We start from the raw sequence: 17533 nt of genomic DNA, 5'->3' as shown, positions 1-17533 counted from the left end.
TTGTTGTGGGGGCCAAGTCAGTGGATATTTTTATGGCAGAGATAGATAGATTCTTGATTAATGCGGGTGTCAGGGGTTATGGGGAGAAGGCAGGAGAATGGGGGTAGGAAGGAGATTAAATCAGCCATGATTGAATGGCGGAGTAGACTTGATGGGCCAAATTCGCTCTTCTCCCCTCTCCCATCAGGCAGAAGCTTGAAGGAACCTACCACAAGATTCAGAAAGAGCTTGGTCACCACGGTTTCAGACCATTGAGCAGTCTCTTATTATCTAGGGAGTAGTCAATAATTCTCCTTGCATCCTCATTGGCATCATTGGACTTTTTCTCTGTGACTGGAAAATGCTGGAGTGACTCAGCGGGACAGGCAGCATCTCTGGAGAGAAGGAACGGGTGACGATTCGGGTCGAGACCCTACAAGTCTGAAGAAGGGTCTCGACCTGAAACCTCACCCATTCCTTGTCTCCAGAAATGCTGCCTGTCCTGCTGAGTTACTCCAGCATTTTGTGTCTATCTTCCATTTGTTCGTGCTACAGTTACTTTGCCAACAGAAGAATTCTAAGGTGAAAGCATTAAAAAAAATCTATGGTTTTTGGCAATGAAAAGAGAATCACTTTTGACAAAATGGACTAAAATAAACATGGATTTGAACTGAGCTGACTTCACTGCAAAGAATCACTTTTGATTTCAAGATGAGAAGCAATGAAACCTAATCTTACCTTTCACCTCTGTGGCATTGTCTCCGTTCGATATCGACAGCCACTTCCTATTTAGGTTTGCGATTTCCTGGACCTTACATCTGTAGTGCCCTTCGTCAGTATTGCGAAACTCGTTGATGATCAATACATAGACCTTGGCCGCACCTTGCTGGAAGAACTGAAGCTCACAGTGGCCCTCCCTGCAGTTACGAAACGTTTGCACGTGTCCTGTCCGATTCAGTCTCAGGATCCGTTGATTGGTGTGCTGCGGGTTTGACAGCAGCCACACCAGGGACAGGTAACTGTTTCTCCATTTCTGCTGAGAGACACGACAGAATAGACTCCCTCGCTGACCCTCGGAGAACTCCACCACCGGCCTCGGGGTGACAACCACACTCAAGGCCACACAGAAATCTGTAAACATCACAGTCAATATTAAAACATTTGACATGATCCATACATGCTGTCAGATGATATCAATGTAGAGTGGTAATACACCAGGCATAATACCAATACTATGACTGATGTCCAGTAACTGTATCTGCTGTCTCTGTATCTCTGTATCGGAGACCAGGAAACACTTTTTCTCACAGAGAGTTGTGAGTCTGTGGAATTCTCTGCCTCAGAGGGCGGTGGAGGCCGGTTCTCTGGATACTTTCAAGAGAGAGCAGATAGGGCCCTTAAAGATAGCGGAGTCAGGAGATATGGGGAGAAGGCAGGATCGGGGTACTGATTGGGGATGATCAGCCATGATCACATTGAACGGCTGTGCTGACTCGAAGGGCCGAATGGCCTCCTCCTGCACCTATTGTCTATTATGTGTATATATATGTGTAGATATAGATGTAGATATGTAGATGCAGATAATTAGATATGTAGATATGTACTGTGGATAACTACCTATATATATATATATATATATATATCTCATATATGGATAGATTGTTGGTACTGCCAACAGTATCATGGTCTTCAGATTATCTATCACCTGCTACAGTCATAACTATACCTTTCTTAGGTGCTGTGTTCAGAACTTTGGGGTGGCACAGTGGAGCAGCGGTAGAGTTACTGCCTCACAGCGCCAGAGACCATAGTTCGATCCTGACTACGGGTGCTGTCTGTACAGAGTTTGCACATTCCCTCTGTGACTGCGTGGGTTTTCTCCGGGTGCTCCGGTTACCTCCCACACTCTATAGACATACAGGTTTGTAGATTAATTTGCTTCTGTAAGTTATATTAATTGTCCCCGGTGTATGGGGCGATCGCTGGTCATAGTGGACTCGGTGGGCTGAAGGGCCTTTTCCACACTGTATCTTTAAAGACCAAAATCAATGTTCATCTCATTAAATTTCATTGAGTTTTCTTGAGGTTTTTTGTCCATTCCACCTAAAAACATCTCAGCATCTTCTGTAACCCAGCACCAGGGCATCACTGATTGTTTAAGAAGGAACTGCAGATGCTGGAAAATCGAAGGTACACAAAAATGCTGGAGAAACTCAGTGGGTGCAGCAGCATCTATGGAGCGAAGGAAATAGGCAACGTTTCAGGCCCAAACCCCTCTTCATAGAAATGTTCTATGTTCATGTTCCTTGTTCCATGTTCCACATTCTATGTTCATGTTCCATGTTCCACATTCTATGTTCATGTTCCATGTTCCATATTCCATGTTCTACGTTCCATGTCTGAAGAAGGGTTTTGGCCCGAAACGTTGCCCATTTCCTTCACTCCATAGATGCTGCTGCACCTGCTGAGTTTCTCCAGCATTTTTGTGTGCCATCACTGATTGTTGCGCTTTTATTTACATTCAGCCTTTGACCCAATTCCAGAATGTTCCGTTTTACAGCTAATGATTTGGGCAAAGCTTTATAAGGATCAACAACTGTTTTTTAATATTTTCAATTGATATCTTATCGGTGATCCTATTTAACTATAATTGCCTTTTTAAAACCACATTTGTTCAGCCACCAGCTTCAATACGATTGTTATGTGACAATTTAATCACGCGATTGAAAACAGCAAGTGGAATCTAATAAGCCGGCTGGGGAAATGCTGATATGTTGAAGATTATGCTGTACCGTCAGGTCAATTTCCTTCGATTAATATCTTTTTGAACTTAGTTCACCTTAAAAAACACTAAAATTCTGCCTGATCATGGTCTCCATTTCTTTAGGAGGTGGAGGAGATCTGACTTATTGACAAATACCATATCCAATATCTACAGGTACATGGTAGAGAACATATTGACTCAATGTTTAAGAAGGAACTGCAGATGCTGGAAAAATCGAAGGTAGACAGAAGTGCTGGAAAAACTCAGCGGGTGAGGCAGCGTCTATGGAGCGAAGGAATGGGTGACGTTTTGGGTCAAGACCCTTCTTCAGACTGATGTGGGGGACTCAATGGTTCCGTTTCCTCCCACACTCCAAAGACATACAAGTTTGGAGGTTCATTTGCTTGGTTTTAAATGTAGACTGTGGCTAGTGTGTGCAGGATAGCGTAAGTGCGGGGATCGCTGGTCGGCGCGGACTCGGTGGGCCGAAGGGCCTGTTTCTGTGCTTTATCTCTAAACTAAACTATATAAACAGAGGAGTGTAGTTTGTTTAAAATCATGAAAGATTTAAACGTGTTCCTATTTGGAGGGAGAGATGGGTGTCCTTGTACACAAATTATGTGCATGACGGTCTTGTGAGCAATTAGGGAGGAAATGGTCTGTTGCCCTTTATTATACAGGGCTTGAGTTCAAGAACAATGACATCTGGTTGCAATTATATAGCCCATTGGTGGGGCCAGATAGGAAACATTGTGTACACCCCTGCTCTCTCTAACTGTTCAAAAATATAATTTCATTCAGGAAACACAGCAAAGGTTCACCAGATTGATTCTGGGGATGGAGGGAGGTTCTATAAAGAGGGACCAAACCAAAACTCTCCAGAGTTTAGAAACCAGGACGTGATCTCCTTGAAATCTCCTTCATTCTTACGGGGCTTTACAGGATAGACACAAGGAACTGCAGATCCTGGAATCCTGAGCAAAGCACAGAGTGCTGGAGAAACTCAGCGGGCCAGGCAGCATCTCTGGGAGGAACGAATAGGCAATGATTCGGGTCATAGAAACATAGGTGCAGGAGCCAGCACTGCCATTCAATATGATCATGACTGATCATTTAAAATCAGTATCCCATTCCTGCTCCCCCCCCCCCCCCCCATGTCCCTTGAATCCTTTAGCCCAAAGAGCTAAACCTAACACTCTTCTTCAGACCCAACCTCAAAACACCGCCACTCCATGTCCTCCACAGCTGCTGTCCGACCCGTTGAGTTACTCCAGCACTTTGTGGTTTGTTCAGGGTAGATCCAGAGTTGATCTTTCCCCTGAAGGATGATTTTACAACCAATAAATTGAAGTTTAAGTGGTCTTTAAGATGCTTTTAGATAGGTACATGGATATATAAGGAATGGGGGGATACGGAACATGTGCAGTTGGTGAAGATCAGTTTATCTTGTCATCATGTTCGACATGGACATCACGTGGCATGCTCCTGTGCTGTACTGTTCCATGTTCCATGTTCAAAGTCCATGTTCCATGTTCTATGTCCATGTTCTATGTTCATGTTCTATGTCCATGTTCCATGTTCTATGTCCATGTTCCATGTTCTATGTCCATGTTCTATGTTCATGTTCTATGTCCATGTTCCATGTTCTATGTCCATGTTCTATGTCCATGTTCTATGTCCATGTTCCATGTCCATGTTCTATGTTCATGTTCCAATGTTCCATGTTCATGTTCTATGTTCCGTTCCATGTTCCACGTTCCATGTTCTACATTACATGTTCCATGTTCTATGTTCATGTTCTATGTCCATGTTCTATGTTCATGTTCCATTCTATGTTCCATGTTCTATGTTCCATTCTATGTTCCATGTTCTATGTTCCATTCCATGTTCCACGTTCTACATTACATGTTCCATGTTCTATGTTCATGTTCTATGTCCATGTTCTATGTTCATGTTCCATTCTATGTTCCATGTTCATGTTCTATGTTCCATTCCATGTTCCACATTCCATGTTCTATGTCCATGTTCCATGTTCTATGTTCATGTTCTATGTCCATGTTCCATGTTCTATGTTCATGTTCTATGTTCCATTCCATGTTCCACGTTCCATGTTCTACGTTCTAACCAGAATCTGGTCCATTCCCCCTGGACAAATTACTCTCAGAGGAAGACCGATCATTGCTTCTCCTCATTTGTAGATCTTTGATGAGACTCCAAACGTTCAGCTGGATATTTTTGCTTCTCAAACAGTAACAGAATTGTCTCAAAAATACTATTGAGCATTATTTTTTTTAAATTTACTGGGTAACTGACTGTTGAACTCACTGCAACTTCCAAGCAGTTATGTTTAAGTTGATTTTATTCATTGACAGGGAGGTACCTTACGAAAGCCTGGATCCTGAGATTAAACTGCTTATTCTGATAAATCCTTTCTCAATTGTATTCAACAATTTTATTAATTCCCACGTGAAAAAACAAACATTTATTTATACCTTCTGCCGGACGGGAGTGGGGAGAAGAAAGAATGTCTGGGATGGACAGGTTTTAGATAAAAAATGCTGGAGAAACTCAGCGGGTGCAGCAGCATCTATGGAGCGAAGGAAATAGGCAACGTTTCGGGCCAAAACCCTAAAGGAAATAGGCAACGTTTCGGGCCGAAACCCGGAAGGGTTTCGACCCGAAACGTTGCCTATTTCCTTCGCTCCATAGATGCTGCTGCACCCGCTGAGTTTCTCCAGCATTTTTGTGTACCTTCGATTTTGCAGCATCTGCAGTTCCTTCTTAAACAGGTTTTAGATCAAATTGGCTGCTCTGTTCAGGCAGTGTGGTGTAGATGGAGTCAATGGTGAGGAATCATGAACCAGAGAGCATAGGTTTAAGGTGGGGTTGGGAACGATTTGACAGTCAACAGTATTTAATTGTGTAGGAAGGAACTGCGGATGCTGGTTTACACTGAAGATGGTCACAAAATACTGCAGCTACAGTGTTTAATAGTCATGTATACCAACAAAGGAAGAATGAAATTCTTACTTGCAACAGCATAACAGTACTGTAATCACACACACACACACACAGATAATATGTAATGAACATAAATTGTAGTGCATTATCTCTGCGGTTCAGTGTTCCATTATCACCCTACTCTTCCAGCAAGGCCCCCTTTTAAAGTGAGCTCTCTCTATTCTCTGTCCACCCTCCAGCTGGCAAACGTGGCTCTGTCCGGGATGTCTTCAAAAACACAACCCTTAGTGAGTCTGTTGCTGAGTCAGTTATGTTGTGCGTTGACACAGACGGGGTTTTCACAAGCCGAGCTCAACTTTATCAAACCTGGGTTACTTTCCTTTCAAAAACTAAATGAGGAAAATGTGAAAACTGCATGGGCCCGGATCAGTGTAAACGTGGAGGCAGCAGGCATGGAACTAAACTACACACGACACCAAACACTCAACTCAGCTAGAATTTAGAGGCAGATAAAAATGCTGGAGAAACTCAGCGGGTGAGGCAGCATCAAAGGAGAGAAGGAATAGGTGACATTTCGGGTCGTGACCCTTCTTCAGACTGTTGTCGGGGTGGGTGGGGGGGGGGGGGAAAGAAAGGAAGAAGCGGGGGCAGTGGGCTGTGGGAGAGCTGGGAGGGGGAGGGAAGGAGGAAGAAAGCAAGGACTATCTGAAATTGGAGAAGTCAATGTTCATACCGCTGGGGTGTAAACTACCCAAGCAAAATATGAGGCGCTGTTCCTCCAACTTGCGCTGGGCCTCACTCTGACAATGGAGGAGGCCCAGGACAGAAAGGTCAGATTCGGAATGGGAGGGGGAGTTGGAGTGCTGAGCCACCGGGAGAACAGGTTGGTTATTGCGAACTGAGTGGAGGAAATTTAGATTTAGAGGCAATCGCTGGCAAATGAGGGCACAAGGAACGAGAGGCACAGGTTTACAAAGGTGTCTGAGTATGGAGGATGTGGACAGGTGATGTTTCTGGTCAGGACTGTTCTTTAGACCGTGGATTGTAGTAAGGGGAAGAGAGGTGGGGGCAGGACAAGACTGGCGAGTGATAGGTGGATACAGGTGAGGGGCTGTGGGATTGCAGGACGTTGTGGAACTCCTGCGTGTGGTCAGGCAGAATGTCACTGGGCCTCCAGATGATGCCACCTTTGACCTCCACCTATCTCCCACCCCAACCTCTAGCTTCCGTCTCTGTTACTTAGAGGCAGCACGGTGGCGCAGCAGCAGAGTTGCTGCCTTAGGGCGCCAGAGACCCAGGTTCGATCCTGACTACGGGTGCTGTCTGTACGGAGGTTGCACGATCTCCCTGTGACCACATGGGGGTTTCTCCGGGTGCTCCGGTTTCCTCCCACACTCCAAAGAAGTCCAAGTTCGTAGGTTAATTGAATTCTGTAAATTGCCCCTAGTGTGTAGGTAGAACTAGTGTATGGGTGATCGATCAGTGGATGGCCTATTTCTGCATTGTATCACTACAGTTGAGTGCAGTAGGGTGGGAGATTGCAACCTTCACGTGGTCCACCCTGCTTCGACTAATGCAATCAACCCGACGTGCACAAACAAATAGATCAAATAGAATTTGAGTATAGGAGCAGGGAGGTTCTACTGCAGTTGTACAGGGCCTTGGTGGGACCACACCTGGAGTATTGCGTACAGTTTTGGTCTCCTAATCTGAGGAAAGACATTCTTGCCATAGAGGGAGTACAGAGAAGGTTCACCAGACTGATTCCTGGGATGGCAGGACTTTCATATGAAGAAAGACTGGATAGACTCGGCTTGTACTCGCTAGATTTTAGAAGATTGAAGGGGGATCTTATAGAAACTTACAAAATACTTAAGGGGTTGGACAGGCTAGATGCAGGCAGATTGTTCCCGATGTTGGGGAAATCCAGAACAAGGGGTCACAGTTTAAGGATAAGGGGGACCAAGATGAGAAAAAAAAATCACACAGAGAGTGGTGAATCTGTGGAATTCTCTGCCATGGAAAGTAGTTGAGGCCAGTTCATTGGCTATATTTAAGAGGGAGTTAGATGTGGCCCTTCTGGCTAAAGGGATCAGGGGGTATGGAGAGAAGGCAGGTACAGGATACTGAGTTGGATGATCAGCCATGATCATATTGAATGGCCGTGCAGGCTCGAAGGGCCGAATGGCCTACTCCTGCACCTCTATTTTCTATGTTTCTATGTAACAAGTTGACCCACAGCTTTAGGCTGTGCATGCCTTACGCAAGAAGAAGAAGAGAATGCAATAACAAAATAGTGTGAATCAGAATGAAAGGACAGTTCAAACTGGTGGCAATAGATATCCTCGGTGTTGCACCGCGAGGCTTTGCATTCAAGTCACTAAGATGTGCTTTACAACTCTGGGCAACTTTCTCTCGCTTGCACTGTTACAGAAGGCGTTGGCTGGCAGCCAAGGAGATCACAGCCTCCCTGCTGGTGTGGGGTTGGTGGAGGACAGAGGCTTGGATTGATTGATAACAGATGGCGATGGGTATTTGCAACACAGAACCTCTCTAATGGTCAGCCTTGCCCAGTGAAGCCACAATCTCCCACAACGCTTCCCTCACCCGTGAACGATGAGACCAAGGTGAGCTCAACAAGTCAGTGGAGTGGATGAGGTCATTATAGCAGAAATCTAACTGCAGTTGGCTATGATAAACCCCTGGTAGAGAAAAGTGCTGGAGAAACTCAGCGGGTGCAGCAGCATCTATGGAGCGAAGGAAATAGGCAACGTTTCGTCCCGAAACCCTTACGGGTTTCGGCCCGAAACGTTACCTATTTCCTTTGGGTTTCGTCCCGAAACGTTGCCTATTTCCTTCGCTCCATAGATGCTGCTGCACCCGCTGAGTTTCTCCAGCACTTTTGTCTACCTTCGATTTTCCAGCATCTGCAGTTCCTTCTTAAACACTGTACTTCAACACTACACTATCACTGACAAAACCCCTTCAGGAGCAGTTCCATGAACATGCTGTAGAGGGTTCGGCGTCCTGTTCTTACTTGGATCCTGTGAGCGAGGACATATTAAAAAGATAACATCCTGTTTTCTGAAAGTCTCGCCGCTCTGCCAACCCGGTGAAGGGCTGTAACAGATGTCTTACCTGTCGCAAGGAGATGTGCCAACACCAGGACTAGTCCCAGAGACTGCATGCTTCATAGAAGCCAGCCGCTTAAACCCAGCGAGCGAGTGTCTGACATGTTATGTAGTGGGTCGGCGATGCCTGGGATGTCTGCCCCTCATTCTCCACGCACACACACAATCCTCTCTCCACCAGTGTAGTCCCCCCCCACCCCACCCCTAGTTCCACATGCAGGCGACCTCACTCAGTTGACGCTTTTAAAGAGAACGGGCCGGCTGGAAGCGAACTCTCGTCACATCTCGCACTGATGGAAAAACGCCCAGCTGCAGGAAGGCGGACGGAGAACGGAGAAACTCCAGGGTTCGGCTGTGGAAAAAAAAGTTGCCTGAAGTTTTAAAACAAAACTTTGCAGTGAGTGGCACAGCGTCGAGCTGCCAGCGGTAGAGGAGCCTGCTCAAGGCTGCCTTCAAAGTGTTTGTGGCAGTGGGTTTGCAAGGGGAGGGTCATGGAGGAAGGATGGGAAGGGGAGGGAATGTGGAGGAGGAGCACTTTCATCTACAAGTGGTTGGGAACGAGCGAGCGCTGGATATGTGACTAATTTCTCAGGCATTCCCATTTGGAGGGAATTAGCGGACATATAATCACTTCATTGCCAGCCGCTGGGGTGCAGTGCATTCTGTTTCTGTCCCAGCGGGACCTTTGCTCAACTTTGTTCTTTCAGTGAATTCCAGAGCAGCAGTTTTGTACGCGACCTCCCTCCTCACAGTGTGGGAGCGCACAGGCACATCCAAAATTGTGTTGTTGCTGGCTGCCGACCAGAGAGGTCTGGGCTCTGGATCATGGAGACGTCTACACTTGCTGGGTAATCCCCGGAGAGGGGGCAACTCTGGCACAGCGTAGAGCTGCTGCCCCACCACTGGCACAGTGACCCACCACCGGCCCAGTGCCCCACCACCGGCCCAGTGCCCCACCACTGGCACAGCGTAGAGCTGCTGCCCCACCACTGGCACAGCGTAGAGCTGCTGCCCCACCACTGGCCCAGTGCCCCACCACTGGCCCAGTGACCCACCACTGGCCCAGTGCCCCACCACTGGCGCAGAGCCTCACCACTGGCCCAGCGGAGAGCTGCTGCCCCACACGGCCAGATACCCCGGTTCCATCTGGCGAACATTGTGACCACGTCGCCTTTCTCCTAGTGCTCTCTGGATGATCCTCAGACTGGGGCTAACACCGAGGAGTTGCCCTGGGAGTAGAAACATAAAAACATAGAATATAGGTGCAGGGGTAGGCCATTCGGCCCATCGAGCCAGCACCGCCATTCAATATGATCCTTAGCTGATCATCCACAATCAGTACCCCGTTCCTGCTTTCTCCCCATATCCCTTGATTCCCTTAACCCTAAGAGCTAAATCTAACTCTCGCTTGAGAACATCCAGTGAATCGGCCTCCACTGCCTTCTGTGGCAGAGAATACCACAAATTCACAACTCTCTGGGTGAAAATGTTTTTCCTCATCTCAGTCCTAAATGGCCTACATCATCAGGAACATCTTTCCTGCATCTAGCCTGTCCGATCCCTTAAACATTTTATATGTTCTGTTCTTTCAGAAGAACAGTCTGAAGAAGGTTCCCGACCCAAAATGTCACCCTTCCATTTCCCTCCTGTCTGACCCACTGAGTTACATTAAAACTTTCTTTAATTTTCCATTGACTTCCTTTCGGTAGGTCAATAAAGTGTTACAGCATCAGCTTCAGATCACTCTAACTACGGGTGCTGTCTGTACGGAGTTTGTACGTTCTCCCTGTGACCTGTGTGGGTTTTCTCCGGGATCTCCAGTTTCCTCCCACACTCCAAAGACGTGCAGGTTTGTCGATAAATTGGCTTTGGTAAAATTGTAAATTGTCCCTAGTGCATGTCGGACAGTGTTAATGTGCGGGGTGGAATGGGTGAGCCGATGGGCCTGTTTCCACACTGTATCTCTAAACTAAACTGAAGATAGCAAAGCTGTAATACTGAAGAGGTTGTCTTTAGCCGGAACGTTGCAGTGAGAGGCATAGAAAGCTTTGATGGACTATGCAGAACAGAATGATTTAATTTGAACACCAGCCACCCTTTTGTTTCACAGAGGTTGCATCTTGCTACCAAAATACTAAAGGGCAGATGCTTCCTCTGGTACAGTTTCAGGTGCCCACAATGGGAATGACAAATTAATGTCTATTACAGCTTTCGTCGGAAAATGCCCGACATAATTTCAACGCAGACTGATAAAATTTTGTCATTATTTCTTACATTGTTTAGCTGGCAGGGATTTAAGTGAAACACTCAGGACTGTCAGGTAATTGAATCATCCGCGGTCTGTCATAGCCTGATAATCTTCACGTTAGAAATTTCATTTTTCAGAATGATGATTGATCGTGCTGACGGGAGGAGATTATGACAAATTGTCCAGACAGAGACAATGGATTAATCACACCCAGGGTAGTGGAATAACAGTAGGGGAGGCAGAGAGCGCGGAGAGCTAGCTGCCTTGTATCCTCCCCCTCACACCAGATCACTCTTACCCAGGGCTGGAAGGACAGGCAGCACCCTGACCCAGAGAGGAATATTCCACACTGTGGACTGAGCCCATGTGTAAACTGGACAACATGCAGCCAAACTCTGGGGGACTGACCCAGGGAATGGGTATTTTTGAAGACAGGAGCTGTCTGTCTGTATTCCTCAGGCCCTGCCTGTATTCTGACCCGCAGCGTCACTGCCTCAAACTAAACACTGCCATTAATTGCCACTGAACTGCCTTATTGCCAGCACCATTACACAGATTATTACGTGGATTTGACCACTACTTATTTACTGTGGACCAGGAGGCATTTGTAGAGTCAACAATATTTTTCACCAGTATGTTTCTGCCAAACATATAGTGGTTTTGCCACACTAAATGCCATGCAGTTAGACAATAAACAATAGACAATAGGTGCAGGAGTAGGCCATTCGGCCCTTCGAGCCAGCACCGCCATTCAATGTGATCATGGCTGATCATCCCCAATCAGTACCCCGTTCCTGCCTTCTCCCCATATCCCCTGACTCCGCTATCTTTAAGAGCCCTATCTAGCTCTCTCTTGAAAGTATCCATAGAACTGGCCCCCACCGTCCTCTGAGGCAGAGAATTCCACAGACTCACAACTCTCTGTGAGAAAAAGTGTTTCCTCGTCTCCGTTCTAAATGGCTTACCCCTTATTCTTACTCATCAAAATGTGACTAGCTCACCTGACAGATATTGGCGTGTGTTGGCGACACCAGTAATTGCAGTGAAACCGTTTCCCTGTGGTGTATGGAACCATCTTACATCCAGTACAGATGAAGCCACAATATATTTATTGTTATGGTTTTACATGATAGATTAGCAGGGTTTTTTAATAACCAGTTTCAACAATATGGAATGTGGGAGAAAAATGCCTTAAAAATATCCAACAACCTGGCCTCCACAGTCTTCTGTGGCAATGAATTCCACAGATTCACCACCCTCTTACTAAAGAAATTCCTCCTCGTACCTTTCCTGAAGGAACGTCCTTTAATTCTGAGGCTGTGACCTCTGGTCCGAGTCTCTCCCATGAGTGGAGAGGTCCTCCCCACACCCACTGTATCCAAGCCTTTCACACAGGTACGGGTGGTCAGAAACAAACTGACTGGGGATCCCAGTGGAACTGCCAGCTACACCCACGGCTATCCGGCCCAACATATCCGCCTGCTTATCTTTCATCAGAAATGGGTGAGGTGGGTCAAAACCACAATGACTGCCCCAGGAGGGAAAGTGGTTGCAACTAAATTACAGTGGAGGCAGCATTAACTATTGGTGTCTGATATGCTGCTCCATAATCGCTGGAAGTTGTGACGTCTCTCATAACGCTCGGAAAGAAAGAGGTTGTTGGCACATTTCTCCGTACTGTACGCTCCTATATTTAATCCCTCAAATGAGAGGCTGGTGTAACTGGAGCTTTCCTGTCTACTTCCCTTTCCCACTCGCAGCTGTACAGGATTATCCCGGAGTAGGTTTCCTGCACCCCAGATTATGCACCAGAAAATCCCAGATTTATGGAGGTTCAGAATGGTTTGTACAGAACATAGAACTAGGGGTCGCACTTTAAGAATAAGGGGTCGGCCATTTCGGACTGAGACGAGGAAAAACATTTTCACCCAGAGAGTTGTGAATCTGTGGAATTCTCTGCCACAGAAGGCAGTGGAGGCCAATTCACTGGATGTTTTCAAGAGAGAGCTAGATTTAGCTCTTCGGGCTAACGGAATCAAGGGATATGAGGAGAAAGCAGGAACGGGGTACTGATTGTCAATGATCAGCCATGATCATATTGAATGGTGGTGCTGGCTCGAAGGGCCGAGTGGCCTACACCTGCATCTATGTTTCTATATTTCTAGAACAGTACAGTACAGCACAGGGACCGGCCCTTCGGCCCACAATGTCTGTGCTGTACAAGGTGCCAAGATCAACATTTATCTGCCTACACATAATCGCTGCATATCCAAGTGGTAATTCAAAAGCCTCTTATACGCCAAGATCATATCTGCCTTCCTGATCTTGAGTCTTACTCAGTTATGTGTTACTGATCACAGGTGTGAAATTGCTGGGAGGTTTATCAATCTGAAGCATGAGCGATGTAACTCTCCACAGATTCTGCTCCAATTCCCTGTAGATTAACATTTTCTGCTTTATTTTTCTGATTTTCAGAATTTACTCTACACTACATCTTCCGCTAGCATTGCTTATCTCCTTGCCCCTATGTCTCTCCACCCCCCCCCCCCCCCAGCCCAGCTGCTCCAACTTGCTCTCTTTCACACTCAAACCCCCTCCCCCCTCCGTCTCTCTCCCTCTCTCTCACACACATACTGTCTTTCCTTTTCACTAATGCACACAATCTTTCTCTCTCACTCTATACCCCATCTCACCCTCCATCTAACACACATTCTCCGGCGCTGTGAGGCAGCAACTCTACCGCTGCACCACCGTGCCGCGCCAAGAGAATTTTACAAGAGGCTCATCTTCACCTCAAGAATAAGCAATTCTTCCATTTCTAGATGTAGAACTCAGCATCCAACTGTGAAATGAATGAGTGTAAAACTGAGTAGGGAATGAATAACACAAGGCAGGAGAGTTGACATCATTCTTGGGCATGTTACCGCTCTTAACAAAATGCTTGCTTCTGCTCTCATTCCACACACAATATTTTTCTCAGTGAATTAAACCTACACATGGATTAGTAAAAACTAAACAAATTAAAGCAAAGTGCCAATTAAACTCTAATTAAGGAGGCGAGCTGGTGATAGGGTAATAAACTAACATAGTCTACTATATTTTCCTGTGCTGAAGATATATTGGTAGCAGGTTTTAATGCTTCTAGTCTATTAAACAAGCACTTAGTTAAAAATCTGTCAGACATATTCTGCTACTTAAGGGACTGCTGTGATTTATAGAACTATTAGGATTCATTATCAGTGACTATGATGCTATCGCAGGCTGCTGTTAGAGTTTGTGAGGAATATTTGTTGTCTTAGTAAACTGCTCAACAATTACAAGAACGGGGCATTTTGGTGATTACCCCTGAAATGATAGATGGAGTTGACTTTGTTGGTTGGATGCAGAGCAATACTGGTGTGGATGGGGTGATGGTGCTTCTGTAAAAGAAGGTGCAGGCAACTTCACAGCTGATTAACATGTTCATCAGGGAGCAGAGGTTAAACATTCATCTACAACTTGCACTGCACCACTGCACACTAATTGCACTCCTGGATATAAAGAGGGAGCCACGTTTATATCTTGATCTTTCCCATGATATAATCTATGCTCATCTACATTTTCCATGAGCTTCGTCTCCTTTGATACCTCATCTTCACACCTTACCCGTCAATATCTCTATGTCTCTCTCTCCCCCCCCTGACTCTCAGTCTGAAGAAGGGTCTCGACCCGAATTGTCCCCCATTCCTATCTAGAGATTCTGCCTGTCCCACTGAGTTGCTCCAGCATTTTGTGTCTATCTTTGCTGTAAATCAGCAACTTCAGTTCCTTCCTGTACAGCTACATTGATGTGTTGCCTTTGATGATTTCACCATTTAGTTACAGAGAACCCACTCTTTTCCCCCCAATTTGTCCCTGCCAACCAAGATGCCCCAATTAAGCTCGACCCATTTCCCTATTTTTAGTCCATATCCCTCCAAACATTTCCTATCTATGTACCTGTCCAGGTGTAATTTAAATGTTGTTATGTACCTGTCTCAACTCCCCTGTCTGGGAGCTAGTGGGTTGCCAGGAGGTCGAAGGTTCTCCTAGGTTGGAGCCGGTGCTGACCGGTGAATTTCATTGGCTCATTGGGGGGAAAAAGGTAAGCAGTAGGTTTCAGAACCGAGGAACCGACCGGTTATGTTAAATGTTCGCTGAGCTTCACAGCTGTGTATCTCTGGCTTCTTAAAAGTTGTTTCCCCCCCCTTCTCCCCCCCCCCCACTTCTCCCCCCCTCTTTTAAAGGACATACCGCACACTGCGTTACCTGCCTTAATTACAGCGCCAACCTTCCTGTTCATCGCGGTGTGTGTCTGTATCACCTTGGCTTTGTACCGCGGGAACTTTTTAGACAGCGCTCCCCCACTTGCCCTGGCACCCACCTTAGCGGTGTGTGTGTGCGTGCATGCGTGCGTGTGTGCTTGTGTGTGCGCGTGTGTGCATGCGTGTGCATGCGTGTGTGTGCATGCGTGCGTGTGTGTGCGCGTGTGTGTGTGTGCATGTGTGTGCATGCGTGCGCGTGTGTGTGTGTTCCACTCTGACAGTTGCTGTTCCAGTTCCCACTTGTTCACACGACAACCAGCAACTTGACAGTCGCCGACACTCCGCTGAAAACTTGCCTCAGTGGGACAGGCCCATAAATGTTACGGGATTGCAGTGATTTATAGACCTATTAGGATTCATTATCATTGACTATGATAGTATTGAAGGCTGTTGTTAGAGTTTTGAGAAATATCTGTAGTTTTAGTAAACTGCTCAACAATTACATAGAAACATAGAAACATAGAAAGTAGGTGCGAGAGTAGACCACCAGGTCCGTCGAGCCCGCACCACCATTCGCTCATGGCTGAACACTAAACAGACACACTTACCCACAAACAGTAGACACAAGACACAGAACACAAGACACTACCCTCCCCTTTATACCACTATCACCCCTCTCCACCCCAAAAACCTCGTGATCTCCTGGGGGAGGCAAAAAACCGGATAAAAACCCAGGTCCAATTCGGGAAAAAAATCCGGGAAATTCCTCTCCGACCCCAATCCAGGCGATCGACACTTGTCCAGGAGATCACTCAGGTCTTACTATACTAACCATACCTAGGTCCATATCCCTGCCCTCTCCCCGTAGCCCCTTATCCCCTTGGCAGCTAAAAAAACATCTATTTTAGTCTTAAATATATTTAAAGTTTCTGCTTCCACTGCTCCCTGGGGCAGTGAATTCCATAAATTAACCACCCTCTGGGTGAAGAAGTTCTTCCTCATCTCAGTTTTAAAAGAGCCCCCCCTTATTCTGCAACTATGTCCCCTAGTTCTAGTTTCCCCGATCATTGGGAACATCCTCGGTGCATCCACCCGATCAAGGCCCCTCACGATCTTATATGTTTCAATGAGATCGCCTCTCATTCTTCTAAACTCCAAAGAGTAGAGTTCCAGCCTACTTAGCCTTTCCTCATATGTCAATCCCCTCATTGCAGGAATTAATCTTGTAAACCTTCGCTGCACTGCCTCCAGGGCTAGTACATCCTTTCTTAAGTATGGACCCCAGAACTGTACACAGTATTCCAAATGTGGTCTCACTAATACTGTGTACAGCTGCAGCAAGACCTCCGTGTTTTTATACTCAATCCCCCTAGCAATAAAGGCCAAAACTCCATTGGCCTTCCTGATTGCTTGCTGCACCTGCATACTAACTTTTAGTGATTCATGTACTAATACCCCTAGATCCCTTTGCGTTGCATTACAACGCAGCTCCTCCTCATTTAGAAAATAACTTGCCCTATCATTTTTTTTCCCAAAGTGAATGACTTCACATTTATTAGTATTAAACTTCATCTGCCAAGTTGTTGCCCACTCACCTAGCTTATCTATATCCTTTTGCAGACTCTTCCTATCCTCCTCATCCCCTACTTTTCCTCCCATTTTTGTATCGTCTGCAAATTTTGATATATTACACTTGGTTCCCTCCTCCAAATCATTTATATAAATTGTGAACAACTGGGGTCCCAGCACCGACCCTTGCGGAACCCCGCTAGTTACCGGTTGCCATCCCGAGTATGAACCATTTATCCCCACTCTCTGCTTCCTATTTGTTAGCCAATCCTCTACCCATGCTAATATATTACCCCCAATCCCATAATTTTTTATTTTTAGCAATAGTCTCTTATGTGGCACCTTGTCAAAAGCCTTTTGGAAGTCCAAGTATACCACATCCACCGGTTCCCCTTTATCCACCCGGGTTGTTACTTCCTCAAAGAATTCGAGCAGATTCGTTAAACAGGACTTCCCCTTCACAAAACCATGCTGGTTCTGTCCGATGAAGTCATGTTTATCCAAGTGCCCCGTTAGTGTTTCTTTAATAATTGTCTCTAACATTTTACCCACCACCGATGTTAGACTAACCGGTCTATAGTTACCCGCCTTCTGTTTA

The 17533-nt window shown here is 46.1% G+C and overlaps 1 protein-coding gene across 2 annotated transcripts in view; it reads right to left on the bottom strand.

The window, feature by feature from the left end:
* Positions 1–9327, bottom strand: part of vstm4 (V-set and transmembrane domain containing 4) — a 35411-nt gene extending 26084 nt beyond the window's left edge. For both annotated transcript variants that reach the window (XM_033012427.1, XM_033012426.1), the window contains exons 1-2: positions 8843–9327; positions 718–1110 (exon numbers count right to left, since the gene is read on the bottom strand). In XM_033012427.1, coding sequence (XP_032868318.1) covers positions 718–1110; positions 8843–8891 — 442 coding nt within the window. In that variant the 5' untranslated portion in view covers positions 8892–9327. The remainder of the gene's footprint in view (positions 1–717; positions 1111–8842) is intronic.
* Positions 9328–17533: the final 8206 nt, after the last annotated feature.

The sequence above is a fragment of the Amblyraja radiata genome, chromosome 37 (assembly GCF_010909765.2).
Source record: "Amblyraja radiata isolate CabotCenter1 chromosome 37, sAmbRad1.1.pri, whole genome shotgun sequence".
In the NCBI taxonomy this organism is placed as follows: Eukaryota; Metazoa; Chordata; class Chondrichthyes; order Rajiformes; family Rajidae; genus Amblyraja; species Amblyraja radiata.
Note: the sequence above shows the minus strand (reverse complement) of the source record. Positions and strands in the feature narration are given on the sequence as shown.